The sequence below is a fragment of the Chelonoidis abingdonii genome, chromosome 1, assembly GCF_003597395.2.
Source record: "Chelonoidis abingdonii isolate Lonesome George chromosome 1, CheloAbing_2.0, whole genome shotgun sequence".
Taxonomy (NCBI): Eukaryota; Metazoa; Chordata; order Testudines; family Testudinidae; genus Chelonoidis; species Chelonoidis abingdonii.
Window position 1 is genome coordinate 95,768,981 of NC_133769.1, and position 22,271 is coordinate 95,791,251.

Sequence of the window (22,271 nt, forward strand, 5' to 3'; positions counted from 1 at the left end):
AGTCCGGGCCTTATTTACTACACATTAGTCAAGCTCTGCTCTGCAGACAGAATTATTATTTTCTTATGTTTTTTTCTGTGGTGCTCATCACTGTAGCATGAGTGTTCCACAGTTGCTAATGAATTTATGTTCATATCACCCCTGTGAGATGTGGCATGTTATCCCCATTTTACAGATGGGGAACTGAGTCACAGAGAGATTAATGTAAAAAATGTCCACTAATTTTGGTTGCCCAGTTTGAGAGGCCTTAGGACGTGGTGTTTCAGAGTACTCAGCATTGTATGACTCTTCATTTGTTCAAAGAATAGCTCACGTTGACATCAGTTGTAGCTGTGATTTCGCAGCTGTGCTTCAAATCAGAGCCCAATATCTCAAGCTATGGACTTGGAAAACGAGGAACCCCCAATTACTTGATCACGTGTGAAAAGTCTGGGTTAAGTGACTTGCCCAACATTACATAAGAAAATTCTGTGGCAGAGGCAGGGATAAAATTCAGTTCTCCAAGGTAGCATTGCTGCCCTAACTATGAGTCCGTCATCTTTCTTCCAACTATTCCCTGCCTCTTTCCCTATGCACCTTCCAGCTTCTGCAACATGAAGGAGGGATTCTATAAACAGTCTCCTCTATTATGCAGTCCTGATTCATCACTGAAGCAGGTCTGTGCTGTGCACTGGATGAGCATGGATCCTGTGGGGGGAAAAAACAATTCATCATGTAATTTAAAGCCTGTCTCATAATGCATATGCACAAGGAGGGCAAATTTGGAAACTTTACTGCTGTCATTTCCTAATTTTTGCATACTGATGTTCTTTTAACATAGTTTTATGTATAACTTCCTAGATCTTGAAAAAACAGAAATTCCATCACGTGGCATCATAGTGACACCCAAATGTCGTTAGCAGGGTTGAAATCTAGAGCCACCACACACACACTTCCTGCAGGAGCTAATGGCTTAACTGAGAGTAGTGGTAGGTTGTCGTACTCTGCGGACCCGTACGAGAGGAAATCACCTTGCAAATGAGTTTCACAGATATTTATAACATCAGAGGAATGGTGAGACTCTGGAATCTTGGATTCCATTCCAGGCTCTGTAGGCAAGTGTTCTTTACTGGACATAAATTCTTCTGCCCATTTCCCCACTAGTAATTCTTTCGGCCCCATCTTCTCCAGCAAGACCCTGTCCCAGTCCTGTATCTTCTCCATCCCTGGTTCCTTTTACCAGTTCGTCTCCTCACCTAGCCAGTCCCAGTTCCCCCCTTCTAGTCTCCAATAATCATCCACAGCCCTCACTAGCTCCTAATCCCTGTCTCTTTGCCAGCCAGCCCCTTTCTCACCCAGCTCCTCAGCTGATCTGTCTCCTCTCTGCGTTATTTGTATTTTTAAAAAACAATTCTAGGAATATTTTTGGTAACAATCATGTTTGATTTTTAAACTAAATACTTCCCATTGTTTATAAGTATTTTAGTAGCTGATTAAGTTTTGGTATTTGAACTACAGAGAAGAACAGGTACAGCACAGCTACCTTCCTCCTTTTAGTGTCTGAGTCCATTTTCAGTAAACAACAAGAACAGGAATTGAATGCTAATCATAAGACTTTGTACTTATATGCTGGAGGACTCTCTTTTGATTTCTGGTGCTGATGGTTCATCAGGGGATCAATTTGCTGGTGGATGTCCCTTTAGGATAGCAGTTAATGCTCTGTGTTTCTACACTGAAGATCAATTTTTAGTCCTAGATCACTAGCCTGGTCCCGAATAAACCAAGTTTTGCAACACTGTTGCTGATTGGCTGTTGAGGAAGGCACATGGTTAATAAACCTGCTCCAGCCTGTACATATGAATGGTTTTATATATCCGAACTCAATCTTGTGTTTGATCTCCTTACATATAAAATAATCCTTGTCAAAATAAGACACCCTTGTGTGCAAGAGAGCTGAACTCTAGCTCTCCACTTGCATACGAATCAAAATTAAACAGTGCCACTTAAATAATTTCTGTATGAAGATAGAACAAAGACAATGGTGAAATCTAAGTCTGTTGAAAAGGCAAAGAAATTTCTGCCCAGATTTGAGGAAGCATTGGAGCATGTTTAACGCTTCAAATATTGGGGTGGCATGACTACAAGGGAAGCCAAATCGACATAGAATTGGACTTGTGGCTACTGCTCTAACGATACCCAGCCACTTTTGGAGAATCAAAGGTATTACTATGAAGTATAAAATGAAGTTGCTGCAGTCTCTTGTCTTCAGCATCTTGCTTTATGCATGCTAGACATGGATGCTACAGAAACAGGATATTGACACTCGCTGTCTTCAAATTGAAATGCTACACTAACAAGGAGATAATCTCTCAAATTTACGGCATAACTGTAGTGATACCTGATTTTGAGTTTGTGTGAAATGTGGTTTGGGTGAGTGGAGGAAGAGTGGGAGCAAGTTTTGCAGGGACTGGTGGTGAATGCCAGGGTCAGGGGGCACCTGTGGTGAGTGTGATTTAATGATGTGGCTGACTGGACAATATGTGGAATTGCATGTTTCACAAGGCTGTGTGAGGACACGTGGAGGAAGATTGCTGGCCCATGACTCCTATGTGTTGTCTTTACTGTTCGTTGTGATGTATCTTTATGGTGCTTTGCACTATGGTAATAATAGTATGGAGATAGCTATTGTTAACGTTTCATCTGTGTTTAGCTTTCATCTGTTCAAATTTATGAAGAGCCACTGATGTCTGAGATAACTTAGTCCTAGAGACATCTCCATGGAAACTGGATCCTTGTTTCTTGAGATTTCGCATCCACTCCCTCTTTTTTTTTTTTTTTCTTCCTCACCTGGAGTCAAATCCTGATTGTTACATCACAGTTGTCTCCACAGCATCCATATTGTGTGATATCACAAACAAAGGATGTGTACTCCATAAACAGAATAACTAGCAAATGATGAATTCTTAAGGGACAGAAACCCTCTTTGCTTGCAGATATTCTTTGTGAAGGCTAACAAACCAGAGAGAGAGAGAGAGACAAAGTACAAGGAGATATAAGCATAATTGTGTGTCAAAATCCTCTTTTGTTATGTTTTCCCTGACTGCTCCATGCAGAAAAACCTGCTCAAACAAGGTGCATGGCTTTCTTTCCATCTTCCTCCTTGAACTGACCTTAGCTTGATGTATTATTATCTTGCTATCTAAAATTACCTCTTGGAGTTGATTTTTAAAGTTTACTTGACTGGGTAATGAAATGTGTGACCTTAGGTCACCAGTTCAAATCCAGGCCAGGTTGGTAGTAAGCAAAAGTTTTTGCCATCTTGGGAGTAGTCAGTGGCAGTTGTGAAATGATCTCAGTGTCTCTCCCATTCCCAGTGCGGAGGTAAGTGTCCCTAACCTTTAACACTAAGTACCACAGTTGACATTAATTGGCTCCAATGTTGGTATTTATGTCAGAAAAAAACAAAGATTGAATAATAGATATTGAGCTTTTCTTACCCCGACGCATGGTCCAGATCCAGGGCATGAGTTGTCTTGACAGGAAATGGTGTGTGGAAGCTTATACTGCCCACCCTTATGTGCCCTTCCCATTTGGGGGATGAATGGAGGATTTCATCTGTCACCAGTGCTGAATTCACTAAAAGGAGAAAACAATCTTCTCTCTCTAAATATTTTCAGGTTTGTTTTGATGGTTACTATGTTGTACAATGATAATTCATGGTACAGTCTCATTGTGCAAAATTCCTATCTTTATAATGAGACAGTCTTTGCTATACTGCATCTGAAATTATTGCCCTTAGCGCAGGGATAAGGGTTTTTATTCTCTTTTTTAAATCTCTGAAGTAACTTCGGCTATTGCATGCTACTTCCTTTTGATTCAGGCCAGAGGCATTGATTTTGAAACTGAGAAACGTTTCATACCAGCAAAGGAAACTCTGCTTGAGTGTCTAGAAAGCATTGCCCTGAAGCCCTAGGTGCTATCTGTTAAACTCATCTAGCAGATTGGAACAGCAGAGAGCTGTAGTTATGCTACATACTTAAGATTTTAAATTAGCACATTTTATTGACCACAGTGCAACTTGCTGGCAGTCTGGGGACATTGGAGAGGACACGAGGTCATAAATGCCTTGCTGAATTCTTACACTGGTAATCCACCAGAAATAACACAGTAATGAGATGCTGGCTGAGTAACATCAGGTATTTGGAGGTAGTGTCAAAAGTTTGACCAAGAGTGGTGTAGCACCATAGATGACAATACCTAGCAGATGCAGCTGAACCCCCTATGTAGAGTGCACTGCAGCTTCAGGATTTGATTGTGAAATGGAAATGTGGGGCACTTGGAAATCCCGAAGTAGAAGGCTGGAGCTCTAAAGTTTGCACTGCCTTGTTGCCTTTAGTGCACCCTCTTCTATGGATACAGCACTTAACGGTTCCAGGAGCTGTTAATGTAGCACCTCTTAATGCTAACGTCACTTTTAAAAACAAACTTGATCTGTTCTAGGGTCCTTAAAAATGTGAAGTCATTAAGTTTCTTAGATTAGTGAAGCTTCACAGTGAGAGTGTGGACGCAGATCCAAGAGCAATATGAGTGACCCTGCGGTATATCAAGCGTGGTGCCAATGAACAAAACTGGATCACCAGATTTGGGGTTAGAAATAAGTCACAACACACACACCAACTTTTTCCCCCCAGATGTTTCAGGGACTTTCTGCTAAACATGAGGGGCAGTCACTTTCCTCTGAAGCATAAAGCGGGAATAATATGCTAAGATGAGATGGGTGTATCTCAGGGGTTCTCAAACTGGGGGTTGGGACCCCTCAGGGGGTCGCAAGGTTATTACATGGGAGGTCACAAGCTGTCAGCCTCCACCCCAAACCCCACTTGACCTCCAGCATTTATAATGGTGTTAAATATAATTAAAAACACTTACATATATAAGGGGGGGTCACACTCAGAGGCTTGCTATGTGAAAGGGGTCACCAGTACAAAAGTTTGAGAACTACTGGTGTATATGGTCTTTCCTGTCTTTGTATTTCTGAGGGTTAGAATTCATGAAGCCAGGAGAGATTTGTGGGTTTGCTCTGACTTTTACTCCTTACGCAGCAGTGAGGCATTAGGGGAAAGTTGGGCTTGGCATATTGATTGTAGTAAAGACAATATCACTCAGGTCTATTGGTAACTTAATTAACTAAAATATTCCTGAAACCCCTTTCCTCCAAAAAACCCCAAATAGTAATTCTAGAAGAGATCTCTGAATACAACATCTATCTGAAAGGTATGATCAATACACACACATTATGCAAAGTATACTTTTATAAATAAAATAATCAAATTGCTGTCTGTCTTCTCCTCTAGATTGTTTACTAAACGAAGAGAATTTCTCAGTGAGGTGCCCCAAGCACAAGGTAAGAGGAAACCTCTTCCCTGCTAGGTCCATTCAGAGCTGTCGTCCTCTGGGCTCTGTCTACATTTGTTTTAATGAAGTAGTTTTATACCCAGATAGCATGTTTTAGAGGGAGGAGATGCTTTTAGATGAAGCCGTGTGTGGGTCTGTGGGAGATGCATTTTTGGGGATAAGTATCTACCTAGAAGAATATAGATTGCTTAAGAAGATCTGTGAAGCCTACTATATGTCTTTGCCATTTGCTGTCTAGACCTTCAGAGAGACTATATGAAACCCAGCTTAATTTCCTATCTTTTATGGTACAGTCAATACACTCCTTTTTGAGTGCTATACTGCAACTTTTTGGTGAAGGTTCTTTCTGGGCTTTGCCAGGGATGCAAGAAGAAATGAAAAACATCTAATGGAAAAGTTTTAATCTGCTGTTGGAAGCAAAGATTTGCCAGAAATAGAAGCAGCTTGTTATAGTTCAGCAGCACGTACCAGGTTGAGTACAGTTGCTCAGCTAATTCTGTTTCCCTCACATCCTCAGTACAAGTTACTGAAGCATCAACCTGTATAACTAGGTGATCAAAAACATCAGGAGGAATGGCGATTCTGGTGGCTAGCAGGAATCTATTTAAATTGTGTGAGAGTATAGACAGCACAATTTGTAATTTAGATTTTGGGATGGGGAAGAGGAGGAGGATTCTGCTCCTTAGCACTTGCAAGAATGCTTCAGAGAATTCAGTTACTCCATTCAGGTACTTGTCAGCAGCTCTCTTCTGCTGTGTCTTGGATTAGACTGACATCTGGTGGCTTCTGGTCTTTTTACAAGGTAGTTCTGAAAAATAAAATCTATATAAAGGGGAAGAGTATATTGAGCAAGTGGTTTTACCACGACAAGCTATTTTTATTTATTTACCCCCACACTTTTTAAAAAACAGTGGTAGTTTGTTTTTTATGTTAAAAATTCAGATCCTGTCTAGCTTGGAAGACTCTAGGCCTTTGGTTCTCAATTTGTAAGCAATGGTCAGCCTCCCTTTTAATCATCCTTTCATTTAAAAATAAAAATTCTAGTCCTCATGGTTGCAGAGAGAATCTGAGAAATGTGGAACAAGCATAAACCAATGCACTAATGCCTGCCTGAATCAATAATTGAAAAGTCTGAACTGCCCCAACAGCTGGATGAAACTGGTGTCTTTTTTCTTACACTTGTCTACTGTGATTGTGAAGGATCTGTAACGCAAGGATTTCCTGGTTTTGCTGTCCACTGACAAGACATGTTATAGCAGTGGTTCTCAAACTACGGTTTGGGACCCCAAAATGGGTTGTGACCTCGTTTTAATGGGGTCACCAGGGCTGTCTTGGACTTGCTGGAGCCCGGGCCTGGAGCCCGACCCCCACCACCCAGGGACGAAGCCTAAGCCCACTGGCCAGGGCCAGAGCCCAAGCATGGGGGCTTCAGCCCTTGGCGGCAGGACTCAGGCTGCTGCCTGGTGCTGAAGCCCTTGGGTTTTGGCCTCCCCATCCAGGGCGGTGGGGCTCTGGCTTTGCACTACCACCCCTCCGCACTAGGGCAGTGGGCCTCAGGTGAGTTCAGGCTTCAGTCCCCCACTCCTAGGGTCATGTAGTAATTTTTGTTGTCAGAAGGGGGTTGCGGTGCAATAAAGTTGAGAACCCCTGTTAATGGGTTAAAAAAATTAAAATAATATAAACTTTTAAAGCTTTCCAGCATTCAGTTCTTGCAGATAGGTTGGGTCGGCAGTGCTGAATTAGTATTTGCAGTGATGGTCCTCAGACTACAATAGGAAAACCATTAAAACACAGCTGCCTTGTGACTAGAATGCAGTCTGTTTTATATAAGCTATTTGAACACAGTTCAGTTCACTGGTAAGCTCTGAGGGAACAGAGGATGGCAGTGGAACTGAAACAGGTACCTGATGAAGCTGTAGAAGTGTGACGTTTACTAACAGTAAGCCCAGTGCAGATCTTTTGCCTGTTTTATGGGAAGAAATTGGCGTTCGTTGTCTACAGCTTTTTCATGGTAAAGTTTTGAGTCACTTGTTTGAGCTCAAGAGAGAATGGAAGGATTTTCCTTGCTTGAATGTGGCTCTGCCCTTGCTGAATGCTTCACTGATCAGCATTAGTTTGTTCGAGAGCTTCCTGGGAAGAATTACATGGGTTCTCAGCCTGAGGGTCATGACCGCCTTATCCTTCCAATATTGTAAATGGGAGGCTGGGGGGGCCAAGCTAGAGATGGTTGAGGGATGATCCTGATACGGAAAAAGTGGTCTTGATGTGGAAAAGGCTGAGAACCACTGTGTTAAAATGACTCACTGGAGAAAAAGTTAAACTGTGACTTTGCGAGAGCCAAAAGAGTGAAAGTTTAGTAATTGAGAGAGGAAGGGACTTCTAGTTAGACTGTTTAAAGCTCTTTGCTTTATGTTAATGCCTATTTAACCTCAGTAGCTAATTAATACTAGACACTCCAGTTCTCAAACCTCAATTAAAGAGACAACTTTATAAATCCTCTGACACATCTAGTGGGTGCTCCAGCCGAGCCAGGGATGGCCGTGCTCAACATTCCTGATATTTTTAGGGTTGAGTAACAGTGTTGGGGAAGAGAACTTTTAAGCCTCTTGTATAGACCATAAAAGGGCACATGTCCAATGTTTCAGAAATCCTTTGCCAGTCACCTTTAAAGGGTTTCATTGAGAAGTTTTTGCTTTTTCTTGTGAAATTCTTTATATATATTTTTTAATTTAAAACCGATCTCTCCAATCTTGCTTAATGACAACTCTTGTCATGGGGAAAATCCTGTCTGAAAATCTGTGTAACTCATTCCAGTGTACTGACTTTTTTTTCCCTCTTTCATTCTCTGTGTGTCTCTTTCCCTCCCATGTCTCTTGCTCTCCCTCATATCTCCTTGTTCCTCCTCCTTTTGGCTTGGGTCATCAGCCCCTCCTTCCTTGCTCTCTTCCCTCCTTGCAGAACAAGATGGTGAAAGGCAGTCTCAGCACAGAGCAGTCGGAGCGGGGGTGAGGGGGGAAGTGTGCTCCTGGGAATGGAAATAAAAGCAAGCACAGGTGAGTTGCGGGGAGGACTTCCAGTTTCCCCCCCGCCCTCTCTCCACTTCTGTGGGAGAAGTTGGGGCAGTTTGTACACACACAGAGGTTATAACTGGGATTGCTTTGATTTTTGTTCCTCAGTTTTCTTCAGGCTAGTGGTTTCATTTTTTATTTCTTTAGCAATTCCCTCTGTTTGCTGGTCAAGGGCAAAGCTTAATAACTGCCCTCCTCTACTGTTGCTGGATTTCACCCAACTCCCGTATTCGGTGCCAGAAACGTCCACTCATACTCTTATCTCTTCCATGTGCATCAGAATCTGGCAGAAATTTTTCCTTAATTTTATGGAACCTAAATAGTGAACTTCCAAAAACCAATCAACCAATAAAGAAACAAAAAAACCAACCCCACCACCTCACTTAGGTGTAGGATTGCCACCTTCTTAAACTTTGTACTTAGGAATAGACTAGTCTTATTGTACTTACAGTTTTGTAATGTGGATGTTGCCAGGTCAGAATTTAATTGCTTTGATATTTCAAAATCATTATAATTGTCCAGTGATTATAGTCTTGCAAGCCTCTCACTTTTAGCATGGAGGATACCTCTACCCAAACTGGGGCAAGAGGTGATCCTTACTAGGGACCTGTTACACTCTCCCGCTCCCATACCAAGCCCTTTCTCCTGCCTGTCCAGCCAAACTGGAGCTGAAGTAGGTAGTCGTATCTGTGTGGCCACAATCTTACGAATCTCTCTAATATTTATTCTTGTATTGGTTGCCAAAATGCAAAGCCATTGAGAAATGCACTTCCTCATACCCTGACTCTGCAGAATATCCATTTAGTTATCTAGATAGCTTGCAGATCACTATCAATATGCAGCGCACCCAAAATCAAAAGTCATTGCTATCTGATGGCAGCTTGGTGGCCTCAGGCCAAGTCTATACTACAGACCTTTATCAATATAGCTATGTTGCTCAGGGGTGTGAAAAATCCACACTCCTGAGTGATGTAGTTATACCAGCCTAACCCCCCATATAAACCAGCGCTGTGTCCACAGGAGAGATTCTTCTGCCAATTATAGCTACCATCTCGGGTAGGTGGATTAACTACACTGGTGGGAGAAGTTCTTCTATCGGTAGGGCCCTATGAAATTCATGGTCCATTTTGGTCTATTTCACAGTCATAGGATTTTAAAAATAGTAAATTTCATTATATCAGATATTTAAAAATTGAAATTTCGCAATGTTGTAATTGTAAGGATCCTGACCCAAAAAGGAGCTTGGGGTTGGGGGGGTGTCACAAGGGGGGCTACAATATTGCTACTCTTACTTCTGCGCTGATGGTGGCGCTACGTTCAGAGCTAGGTTGCCAGAGAGGGGCGGCTGCTGGCTGGGAGCCCAGCTCTGAAGGCAGAGCCACTGCCACCGCCAGCGCAGAAATAAAGATGGCATGGTATGACATTGCCACGCTTACTTCTGCGCTACTGTCTGTAGAGTTGGGCACTCAGTGAGAAGCCATCCAGCTCTGAAGGCAGCAGCGCAGAAGTAAGAGTAGCAATATTGTGACACCCCCCATCCCAAAAATAACTTTGTGACACCCACACACACACACACACACCTCCCTTTTGGATCAGGACCCCCAATTTGAGAAACACTTGTCTCCCCTGTGAAATCTGTATAATATAGGGTAAAAGTACATAAAAGACCATGGAGGGAGACCAGATTTCATGGAGGGAGACCAGATTTCATGGTCCATGATGCATTTTTCATGGCCTTAAATTTGGTAGGGCCCTACCTATCGGTGTAGGAGCGTCTTTGCTAAAGTGCTAGCTGTTGCACCACTAGAGTGCTATACGTGAAGACAAGGCATAAATGAAATGAATTTGCAATTTCAGAGTCCTATTGGAGCAGGTGTCCCCAGTCACCGCCAAGTTGGCACTAATTGGATCTCTGACCTCATTCTGTTGCTCATTTGCATTACCTTGGTCTTGCTTGCCTCTGTCCCTTTTCCCTGATTCTGCAGATGAGAGTTGCTCTTGTACTTCTACTGCCTTATCTAAGTACAGCTGTTTTCCCCCTTCTTGACTCCCTTCTCTTCTCAGCCACTTCCTGATAAGTCTTGCTTTAAAACCTTCCGTATTTCTCTAGTCAAGTGACTACAAAGTGGTTTTTGTGGTATATTATATGAAGTGAGATTTAATAAATTGTTTTGTATTTTATATGTGCAATAGCAGAAAACAGTTAGTATTTGGTATTAGGACTCTGTGACGTGGCTGTTGGCTTGGTTTAGCTCAGCTCTTCTGTGATTTTTAGTACTCTTACATTCTGAGACTTTCATTGAAGAAAAATAGCCATTCAAACAAAATTAACCATTATTATTTATTGTCGATTTTTCCCTAAGTAGTAAAGATCATCAGGTTTTTTTAATTAAGCTTTATTTTTGTCTTCCATAAAGTGTAAATGATGGTGTGGCTGAGCAATAATTGGATGATGATCTAGCAGTGTGTGTTGCTGGTGTCTTTTGCAGCTCTGTAAACTTGAGCAGACATGGAACTGGCTTCTTTATGATAATCAGGGTGGACTGTTTAAATAAAAGCAATTTAAATTACTGATTTTAATCATATTTTAAATCAGTAACCAGGAAACCTTGGTTAAAAGAATAGATTTTAATCTTGTTTTGCATTTGTACATTTTAGTTCTTTTGCTAAAGAGAAGTTGATTCTCACTGGCCGGTAACCATTAAAACATGCTGATTTGCAACTATATAACCTTTACATTAAAACTGGTGCTTCATTTTTCTAACCAGATGGATACACTGTAGCTGTACACATAGATTTAAGCTGTTATATAGCTTAACTTGCATTTATTGAGAGTCTTAATTTTTACATTTTATGATAGAAAATCGTTGGTTGATGCATTTCTTATTTATTAGATTAATTTTTTACTTGTTATTTGTGTTAAGCTCTATTTGGATGGAAATTAAAATTCAATTAAAACAGCATTTTTAATGTATTAGAACTTCAAATGTGCTTGATACTTAAGGAAAAAAGTTTATAAAAACATGTTTTAGATGCAAAACTATCTAATTTATTAAAAGAAAGTGTTGTCTGTAGTAAGTAGATTGAACTGATTGTTTCTGATCACTACACCATTCAAGATTTTAGAACTAGGAGATTTCATCCTCTCACATCTAGTTTTTATTCGTAGATTGGAAGAGGAAGACAGTCTTTCCTACTTTTTTAATTCTGACTTCGTTTCTTAACTTAGAATTAACTAGTAATTGAATTGAACTAGCTGAATAAACTGAAATGAGGAAGATATTCTCTACACCTGCAGAAATGGCTCCTGCTCTCAAAAGTTGTTTAGCAGTACAGCAGAGTCTGGTTCCAGGCCTTAATATAGGTTATCAGTTTCAAATTTAATTTTAGATGTTTATTTTAAGAAACAAACCTTATTTAATTAAAATTTATAAAAAATGGTTTTTAATTATTTTTAAATTATTTATTTTTATCCTCCCTGATAACTGCTTAGATCTTTGTTTTATAAGACTTCAGGAGTCAGTAAACTTTAATGTGTCCTTAATTTTTTTTCATGTGGGTTTTTCAATTTCAAGTTGCTTAACTTGTAGTCTGTTCTTAGAGGAAAGTAACTGCATAGTTTTCCAGTGCTGATCCCCTCTTGCAGGGCAGTCTATTCTGAGTTTCATGCTTGATTCGTTTTAAGTTCCACAAGGCAGATACCTGTCATCTTAGCTTTATAAAGTGCTTTGTACAGCTATGGTGCTCAAAATATTAATAATAATAATCATTGTATTCTGGTCCTCCCCTCCTTCTAGAAGTTCCCCCAGTAAGGAAGCAGTGGATCCTCAGGACATTTGCTCTTGCTTGTAACAAGCCCTCTTAGGTGAGGGGAAGGATTAGGGTGTGAAAGAGGGGGAAAATTGTTCTTCTGACAACTTCTTTCCCCTTCCAACTCTGCCTCTACCTCTCCCCTCCCCCAGCATTCTTCTGCTCCCCATGGGAAGTTGTAGGCATGCCTCTCCACCATCCAACCTGCCAATGTGAAAATTACGCCACCACAGTGCGTGACAAATGACACTGGTGTTTTGTTGTATGCCACACCATAAACAAGTATCTGCTGCTTGTGGTGTGCATGCAGCAAAACAAAGGTGTTCCACTTTTAGAGTCAGGTATGTGTGGGGTCCCTTTCCAGGCTTCTAGTGGATTCAGGAATGGGGTCTCTACATGGGCTTTTCACGGGGCACCAGAGTGAGGACCTGAGTGATCTCTGCCCAGGCTGCCCTCAAATTAATTCTTGCAACGTCCCCATACAATTAAGGTGGCCCCCAAATGTATGCAGCCTTTCACATTCCAATCATGCCCTTCACACACACTGCTGATTTGCCATCCTCCGCTGTCCCTCCCAAGGGGCTGCTCTTGGCCATGATCTTCTTTCTCTCCCCCCTTTACTCCCTTCTCTCGCCAAGGAATATAGAGAGACCAGTGAGCTAAAGATTGAAGCTGCTCAGGAGGAGCCAGTGTTAGATTTTGAATAGGAGAGGAGCTGGTAGGCCTAGCCCTAGACATTAATCACAGGAAGGAACAGGGACCACATCAGGTTCTTGAGCTGCAGGGTTGTTTTTACTCCTTTTTTCTTTCCCTCTTGTGTAAGCCTAGCAGCACCCTCTCCTGTCTGACTACCACTGTAAATTCATGGGCAGTTCCCCTCCTTTCCTCATAGGCCTCTTTGCTTCTGGGAGTAGAGGAGCAGGGAGTCTGGAGCTGCAGCTTGAGAAGCAGCTGCTTCCACTACCAGCCAGCAGCCCCTGTCCTGCAAACTACCAGTGCATTGGGCCAGAGAGCCTGAAGTAGCTCTGATGTTGAAGATAGTGCATAATGCAGTACAGGTCAGAACTCTGGTTGTAGGGCTGCAGCCTTTGCTATTTATCTGGTTTCAGGGACTCTCCAAGCGGCCCAGTCTACATCTGACAGTACTTCTCATTTATAAATGTGTGTGTCATGGTCTTGTTACTCACTACTGTCTTCTCCCAGGCTTGTTAGTTCTTCCACCCGCATGGGTATTTTTGTTGGAGGAATGGCAATAAATCATCTCTCCACATTTGGGTATTGGTTTTGGAAGTGGAAGGTTTATGGTACATTGCTGCTTTTCCTGTTTTGCTGTAAGTGGAGATTCCTGCCTCTCAGGCCAAGGAAGTTCTAACTGGAGGCTACAAGGCTAGAGCCTGATGATGCAAGCTCTCTTCTGTATAGCTTAGTGCAAATTGTTAAATAACATCTACTTTTAACTCATATAATAGGGCTTCTTTCCTCTCAAAGCTGTAAGGGAGGTCTGCTGCCTAAATATATATGGCCACCAAATCTGACTGACCAGTTCTTGGCACAGGACCCCAAGGAAAAGAGAGAGGTGTTTTAAAGCATCTTTATGCTTCTTCAGTCCTTGGAGACAGTTTAGCCCATAGCAGAAGTAAAAGCGGCTTCCATGCTCCTCTAACCAGTGCTTGCTTGTAACTGCCTGCTAGAGCTGTTCTGCTGGCCAGGGGTCAGTGGAGCTAGATGCTCCCTCAGCGCGTTACCTCCCACCCCCAAGATGCTCCCTTATGTGAGCATGGGAGGGGGAAGAAAAGTGGGGTGTAGTAGAGCTGACTATGCCTGCTGAGGATTCTCCCCCTTGCTAGAATCTCCAGCTGCTCTGTTGGGGCATCTTTAGGGCCACTTTGCACAGCAGGAGAGGTGCATAGGGGCCAGACAAGGAGACACGGATGTGGCCCATAAGCTCTGAATAAAAATCCTGGTGTGAAAGTATGGAGTAGTATGAGTTAAGGCATCCTCAAAATGATGACAAGGATTTGAGAATCCCACAGGGGAGAGGAAAGGAGGATAAAACCACAAGTATATGAAAGCTGGGTGTTGCATTTCTCCTCACCTCGTCTCTCCTCCCAGATACTTCTAATTTAGAGATACTGGTGTCTCTCCTCACCCCTCTATAATAGAGAATGTCTTATGGCTCCTTGCTTCTGCTTTGGCGCTGCACCCCTCCCCACAATCAAACTGTTCTTGTAAGTTTGAATAAATGCAATATGCATGGGTAGTTTAGGGAAACTGTCTTCTCAGAGTGAGACAGATGTGTGTCCTGTTGCTGCTTTTGGTGGAAATGGGCTGTAATACTGCCTGCTGGAATGGAAGGAATAGACCGTTGGGGTAGTTGGGTTTTTTTCTTTGTTATTGGCTGCTTTCATTCTGATCTCCGTAAGGGGGAAAAAAGGCCTGCACTCCAGTGCTCTGGATCAAGTTCGAGAATGGGAGTGGGTTGTGTGTCTGTTTGCTACTTCTCTCTTCCTGAGCCAGTTTTCCCCTAGAACATTTGTGTCAATTCCAGATATGGAGAGTGATGGTGTGTGAGTGCGCCTGGTGCTCTGGATTTTTTCCAGGAACGGGGAGGAACTTTATACATGGTGAGCCTGTTCCTTCCCTGAGTCAGTGCCTAATGCTCTGGATTGCTTCCAAGCATGGGCAAGCCACAGTTGAACAGAAGCCAGAGGCAGCAGCTTGGGCTTGCTACTCCTTCAATAAGGGTTTACAATTGCACAATAATGAATACCAACAAGAATTAGCTGACTGAGCTGTTACTTCTAGGAATTTCTCTCTCTCCTTCAGTGATATCTCCTCTTTATAATAGTCCGTTGTTTATTACACACTTGCTTCATATCTTTTTGTTTGCCCTTAGCCTTATATTGCTGCATGTGAGAATTTTAGCGGTAAAGTAGTATGCTTGCTGGGATGGGATCTACTTTGTGTGCTGATGCCCCGAATAGCTTGTCTTTTCATAGCACAGCCAGCTGGGAGTTCTGGAGTTGTAACTGTCAGTAGTTAGGTGTGTTTTGTGCGTGCACTCCTAATGCTATTAACTGCAGTACATACGTCCAGCATAAGTTGTGGGTTTTGTTTTTCACTTGAGCTCATTTATGAGGGGGAAAGGATATATGAGTGTTACGTGAGCTACAGCAAAGGAATATTCTTGCAAAATAACTAAATCTTGGGTCACAGGAAGGAACAGAATATTTAAATCTTAAGTTTTTTCTTAGCAGTGGCAAGTTGTTGAGAGAGTGAGGTGTTTTCTAGAAAAGTGAACAGGAAGTGTGGCTTTAATTGTGAAGAATTCGACTCCTGTTTTGAACTATTTCAGTCCCAACTATACTTAAACTCCTGGAGTTATGTATCTTTTCTCATGCATTTTTTTGATCTATGCAGTTGAAATACTAAGTATTCTAGAGAAGGACTGGCCATTCCAGAGTTTGAAGTTTTGCCTGAAGATACCCCAAGATTTCCTTACACTAATCTTACCCCTGCAGTTTGCAACCTACAACAAGAAAACAGCATAAGGAAATGTAAATTATACACAAAATGTGGCTCATCCTCCCTTTAGTGAGGACTGGTCACTTCAGGCAATTAATAACTGGATATGGAACCTGTGAACTCAATCATCAGTTTCATTACAGTCCCAGGTTGGTATTGGTTGAAAGTTGTTACTATCTGATGGCTGGTTGGTGATCTGTCTATATGAAATGTGTTGGCATCTCGGTCCAGTTCCTAGTGGGCAGGAGTCACGTCACAGATCCACCATCATAACTGATCCTAATTGGGCCCCTTTGTTGCCAGTTTCCAGCAAACAGACTGAGGATTAATGATCTTCTCACTGCAGGAAGTGGTTCTGTGTTATAAGGTCTGTGGCTTGGTGGTGATAGGGGAAACGTATGCTCCNCCCCCCCCCCCCCCCCCCCGTAGCTAAGCAGACTACAGTCTCCAAGGCTTGTTAATCCGATACCTTTTACCACATAAAATTTGTTGTAAAGAAATAACAATCATGCTTCTGTAAACTTAACTCTTGGCATTGCTGTTATGTCAGGTTGTTGGGTAAGCTGCTCTGAAGTCCTGGTGGCTGTTACAAGGGTAATTATAAGTATACTAATACTGCTGTGTTCACTTTGTTTTTCAGGTTAGGCTGTTGAGATAAAAAGCGGTGGACATTCATGACTGACTGAAATCTCTCCCACTGTGCAGCCGTGCCCCCTCTTGATGTGCCTGCCAATGCCAGCACTTCCTTCATAAATTCTTACATCATACTCAAGACTGATGACATCACAGAATATGACCAAGGAGTCTGAACCAGCTGTTTCCATGGACACAAACTCCATAGTGACAATGGGGAGGGGAGGGAAAAAGAGGAAACAGGTGGGGGGAATTAAAGAGGGAGGGATAAAATATATATATATATATATATATATATAAAGATCTATTTTTTAGTCTTGGAAGACTTTGTTTTAAATGAAAGGTGCACTATCCCTTTTTATCCATTTGATTCAATGTTAAAAACACAGATAAATTCACAATTTCTTCTAGCTACAGTAAATGTTAAGTCCAGAATCCAAAGGAGGCTCCTGAACTATTCCCCTTTTTGTTGAAAAGGGAGTGGAATTATGCATTCCACTAACCAGATTTGTCTCCCTCCTCTTCTCCCCCAGCTTCTGGAAGAAGAGCTCAAGAATTAAAGAAAATAAAATAAAAAATCTTCTTTCATGACAAAACTGCCTGTGGGGTAGGAAGGGGGATTGGATGGCTGCAGGCAATGAGTTGTTCATATGTGTATGTGTGGGGAGTGAGTTTACAATATTTTCTCTTCAAGAAACACTATTTATTTTGATTAACAATAGAAGCTTGAAAAACATCTGACTCCTAGGTCATGCGACTTGTGAAGTAAAAGGTAGCTGCTGCTAGCCAAATACACACACCCCATATAGATGTGGATATGTCTGCACCAAATGGTGGGTGCGGAGAGGGTGTTTCTGCCATTCATAGTAACGATGAACACCCCTAAATCATTCCAAGAAGCTGCCGTCTCTTTTGAAAGCAGGCTAGAGGAGGATGTTGGTTTGTCTGCCAGGGTGGGAAGTTGAACAGGAAGTCTGAATGTTGATGGAATCAATGTGTGTTTAAATTGTCCAGGAAAGTTCAGTTAACCCTTCTTTAGTGTGTTGGTGGGTTGTTTTGGGGTTTTGTTGGTTTTTTCCGAAGGAAGGGAGAATGTCAATTTAATAGCCTATACCATATGGTTATTTTTTTGTAAATTGTGTAATTTTTAAACATTTGAGTTTAAAAATACAAATAAATTTTTTCTTGTTAAGGCCTTAAGAAGGGGTTAGTGCATCTTTCAGGGGTCACTCTGCCATGGGAATAAAATAGCTGTTTCACAAACAGTTTTATATATAAAAAAAAAAAGCTTAAAAAACAAAAAAACTAATAAACTTCATTTTAACCTTGTTTCCTTTTGTTTTGTGAATGTAACTTGGTTTGTTGAAAGGGAGCGGGAGACATGCTAACATTCAGCTGCCACCTTATGGGTTGTTTGCCTTCTGTCATCTTTGTGTGTTTCCTTCACGGATGAGATTTCCTTAACCGTCTGGACTGGCCAAGGAGGAGAGAGACAGTGAAGTTTTTATTATTAGTATTTATATGGTGCCTAGGCATAGCTAGCCAGTAGGATCACTTGACTCACTGAACTCCTATTTCATGTGCAGTAGTATTGCACTACCTGTCTGACCTTTCCTTTACCCATAGGATGGTACCATGCTCTAATGACTTCACAGGCTGTGGTGCACAGCAGGGTGCTGTTGTAGAGGGAGCTGGCCAGCATGACTTTGGATCTAAAATGGGGTTGAGGAGGTGAGAAAATCCTTTAAAAAATGATGTGAGTGCCTGTTTTGCTGCTTGCATTTTGGAACATTCAGCATAAAATTAAATTTTAGCTTATTATAATACTTCTATTTTAGCTCTATTGGGGAAAAAATGGAGACACTTGACAGTCAGGGCCAGATTTCCAATTAGGCATATGCCTTGGGGCACTCGCATTCTAGGGGCACCGTCCTCTCTAATACTGTGTGCAACACTAAGGTCAGCTGCAGGCGGGAGGTGTGGGGGAGGGCGCGAAGAGGCTGTGCCTAGGGGCACGTAAGTGGTAAATCTGGCCCTGTTGACAGTAATGAATTTATAGAAGTTACTAGTGTCTTTGATATATATTTGGAAAGAAGGGGCATTATAAAAGTCCTCTACTTACCCCTTAGCTACTAGTAGGCACTGAAGTCAAGCTCCTACTATTCTAGGAAATGTTTGTGACATCTGTAACCAGTACTGAAAAAAACTTCAACTGCCTGTGTAGTCAGAACAAAATCATTTTCCACAGTGTGACTGAGTAAATGATTTCTTTCAAATCTAGTGAAATTGGTGTTCTCTGGTGTCTGTTCTACTCTGCGTATCCCAACATATTAGGTTACAGGGATTCCATTAGTTATATTTGTGATGAATCTGCTGAGCAGTATTCGGTCAGCACACAGGAGTGTGATGAAACTTGAGGGTGATACTGGTCCTGCTTTTCTGGCTCCTGAATGTGGGTCTCAAGGGCAGCCAGGAGGGGAAGGGTCCATGGCAGTTGGGAAGGTGGTTGGAAACCTGGAGGAGAGCATCAGAGGCAACTGTTCCTGGTGGCTGCCCAGGGTGACGGAGCAGCTGAGGATTCGAGTGTTGCCTGTATGCAGAGGGGTCATGTTGATTTCAGAGTATCAGGACTCATGTACATCATATAAATAAAACAAATTACACCGGACCTGACTCTTGAGACATCATTTTCTTTCCAATGACAGAAACTGCTGCAAGACCCTGAACTCTGCCACCACTTGGACAAAATTCAATACTGGTATCAGAGACCGTTAAATTTCTAAGAGGAAATGTGAGCTGGTGTTCCCATTGAAAAAGGTTGGAAAAAGTCAGTGCGGTGCTTACAGAAATCAAAGCTATCCAAGAAGCACTAAGATCAGGCCAAGAGGAATTAAAATGGTCTGGAGGCTTCTCAGGAAGGACTGAGATATGCCCTGAGGGCAGAGATCAAATCCAGATATTTGGAAATAAAAACTATATTGAATCAGAAGCTACAAAGGGCTTGAGGGGATTTTGCAACCTATGTATGAAATGTTCAGTTTGTTTTGCCAGCCCTGACTGAAGAGATGGACAGCAGCTTGATTACCATAGACAAATTTTTTTTTTTTCAAAGAAATAGAAAAACACCAAAAGGCTTTGGTCAGCTTGGAACTTGCTTAACAAAGATGAGCTGCAGCAAAGACTCGGAACATGATGAACTGTCTAGAGGAGAAAATCCAGGGCTTACAAACCATGTTAAAGTCATATACTTGGATGAGGAAATGGGCAAACCAGGCAACTTGGATAAGACATTGATGCTCTGCTGAATGGGGATTTGCATATCAAGGTCTTCAAAACAAAACCAAGGATGCTATGTGAGGTTGTGGAGAGTGTGTGTCCTGCTGTGCAGTGCAGAAGGCAACTACTGCTGCATACGGTTGTAGCCGTCTGGTACAAGCCCTGTAGGTACAAATCTGCATGATGAGGGGGAAAAGGAGATTGTTGCTGGATTCATGATGCATTTGAATTATTTGAAATGGTGTTAAATTCGGTTTGTAAAAGAAAGGAGATTGGCAATAATGAAAAAAGGAAGTAATTAAATTGAATGATGATACTATGAAAAGATTGGCCATAAAAAGGATCTTTATAAAGTCAAGGGAAGACAGTATCACAAGTGCCTACGGTTAGACCCTCCCCACAGAGCAGGAAACAGGCTGACACGAAGCTACAAGGGGAAAGCTTGACAGCACAGGAGGTAACCCCACAGTTTTCCTTTAGATACGGGCAGTTAATGAACAGCATTGGGAGTTTGGCTATTGAATGTGTAATAAAGACTATACTGTGGTGTAACTGTGTAGGTCCCAGGACATTAGAGACACAAATTGGGTGAGTGAATACCTTGTACTGGCCCAACTTCTGTTGGTGAGAGAGAAGCTTGCAAGCTTACACAGAGATCTTCTTCAGGTTTGGGGAACTGGATTTATGGCTTATTACAACAATCTATAAACCGCTAATACCCTCTTTCTCTCCCCCTCACCCCCAGCTGCTTCCCTCACTTTCTTCCTTTCCTCCCTGTGACAGGCCACTTCACCTTGAATGGTCCCTTGAAATATGTTAACTGCTTATGCTGAACAATCTGTTCCATCTTGTATTTAGCAGTGACACTGTCAGTTTCCCAGACATGCAGAAGAGGTCTGTGTAAACTCAAAAGCTTGTCTCTCTCACCAACATAAGTTGATCCAATAAAAATATTACCTTACCCGTGTTGTCTCTAATACAGACTGTGAAATACATACCAAGGGCACGTCTACACTTACATGCTGCAACAGCACAGCTGTACCATTCTAAGCCAATGGGAGAGAGCTCTGCTGTTGGCTTAGTTTATCCACCTCCCTGAGAGGCGGTTGCTGTGTTGGTGGGAGAAGCTGTCCTGCCATCAAAACTCTATCTACGTAGAGGGGTTAGGTTGGTATAACTATGTCACTCAGGGGGTGTGGATTTTTCACACCCCTGAGTGATATACTTATGCCAGTATAGGTTTGTAGTGTAGACCAGACCTTATTGTAGACACAGGCTCAAATGCAATGGTTATCGAACGAGACATGCTAAAAATGCTAGGGAACAGAAGATCCAGAAATCAAACGGCTAAATTGGGCTCAAGTAGTGTGTGTGTCCGGGAAACCACACACCTGTCCAAAAATGGGGAAACTGGGCTTAAACATTGTGTCTCTAGAATTGGAGCAAGGTGTCTGGATAGCTGAGTGTGGGGATGAGCTGGTTACTGACTTGGATTTTACTATGGTTAATAGTAGATGCCATGAAAGGCGTCCTTCATCTGCCATCTGAAAATTCCTTTTCAGTTATGGCTCATGTTTTGCAGGTGACAGATTATATGTAAAAGCAAATTGTCCTCCTCCTAAGTGTTGAAACTATAGTAGCAATCATATGTTTGAGACAGCTCGCTCAGAAGGGGGAATTGAGGGAAGTTGAGAACTGCGATGAGACACAGCGTCTGTGGGGGAATTTAAGCTACTAAAATTCTTGTCAACCTGAAGCAGGAACAAATTCCTGTTCAGCTGCTGAATATTTCTGACAAGTCAAATGTGGAAAAAGAAAACCACAATGGCAAAACTGGAATCAGAGAATCATAGAGAGGTGCTCTAAGGGAGAAAGGGGTGAAAGGTGATTTTTCCAGTGTGCGTTTAGATGGTGTTCCAGTGCAGTGTTGTATGTTTAAATGAGCAGCAGGAAGGTTCGAGAAACTTGCTTGTAAAGAATTGAGATTTTTTTTCTCCCATTCCAGAAAAAATAAGCTGGACAGCACTGACAGCACAAGACTGACGCTGGAGGACGGCAGCTCATCAAACGCTTCACCGCTTACTGATTTCATAAAGAGAAGAGTCTTTACAGGTCTTTAGGGAAGTGTATCAGGAAGGTCTAATTGAAATTTCAAGTAGACCTTGGGCCAAACCTGTCTTTCTGGTCAGGAAAAAATATGATAGCATTAGATTTTATGTGGACTGTAGAAAATTAAGCATATACCTATGCAGCAGTGGGAGGGTGTTTCCCAGCGCGGTTAGGCAAGCACACCATAGCTCAGGTCAGGCTAGGGCTCTAAAAATAGCAGTGGGGCTTTGGCTGCATGGGTGGCCAGGAGGGTCAGACACTTGTACTGAGGCAGCTAGCTCGTGCCCCTGCAGCCCCGGTGCTATTTTTAAGTCTGCTCACTTGAGCAGAGCTAGCATGTGTGTGTCTACCTGAGCTGTGAAGCACCCTCCTAGCTGCTGTGTAGACTTTCTGTAGCTGAAAGGATTTTTATCCTTTGCCATGAATGGGATAAGATCCTGGCTGATGCAATACTAG

General features: G+C 42.2%; 1 protein-coding gene across 5 annotated transcripts in view; it reads left to right on the top strand.

Annotated features, from left to right (window-relative positions):
* TCF20 (transcription factor 20) overlaps positions 1 to 22,271 on the top strand; it is a 151,094-nt gene that overhangs the window by 90,671 nt on the left and 38,152 nt on the right. The window contains exons 4-6 of one of the 5 annotated variants that reach the window (XM_032803172.2): positions 5,334 to 5,383; positions 8,320 to 8,447; positions 16,438 to 17,759. In XM_032803172.2, the coding sequence (XP_032659063.1) occupies positions 5,334 to 5,383; positions 8,320 to 8,403 (134 nt within the window). In that variant the 3' untranslated portion in view covers positions 8,404 to 8,447; positions 16,438 to 17,759. Of the gene's footprint in view, positions 1 to 5,333; positions 5,384 to 8,319; positions 8,448 to 12,272; positions 12,328 to 16,437; positions 17,760 to 22,271 lie in introns of those variants that run through there. The other 4 variants (XM_032803167.2, XM_032803168.2, XM_075067788.1 and 1 more) reach the window with 4 other exon arrangements.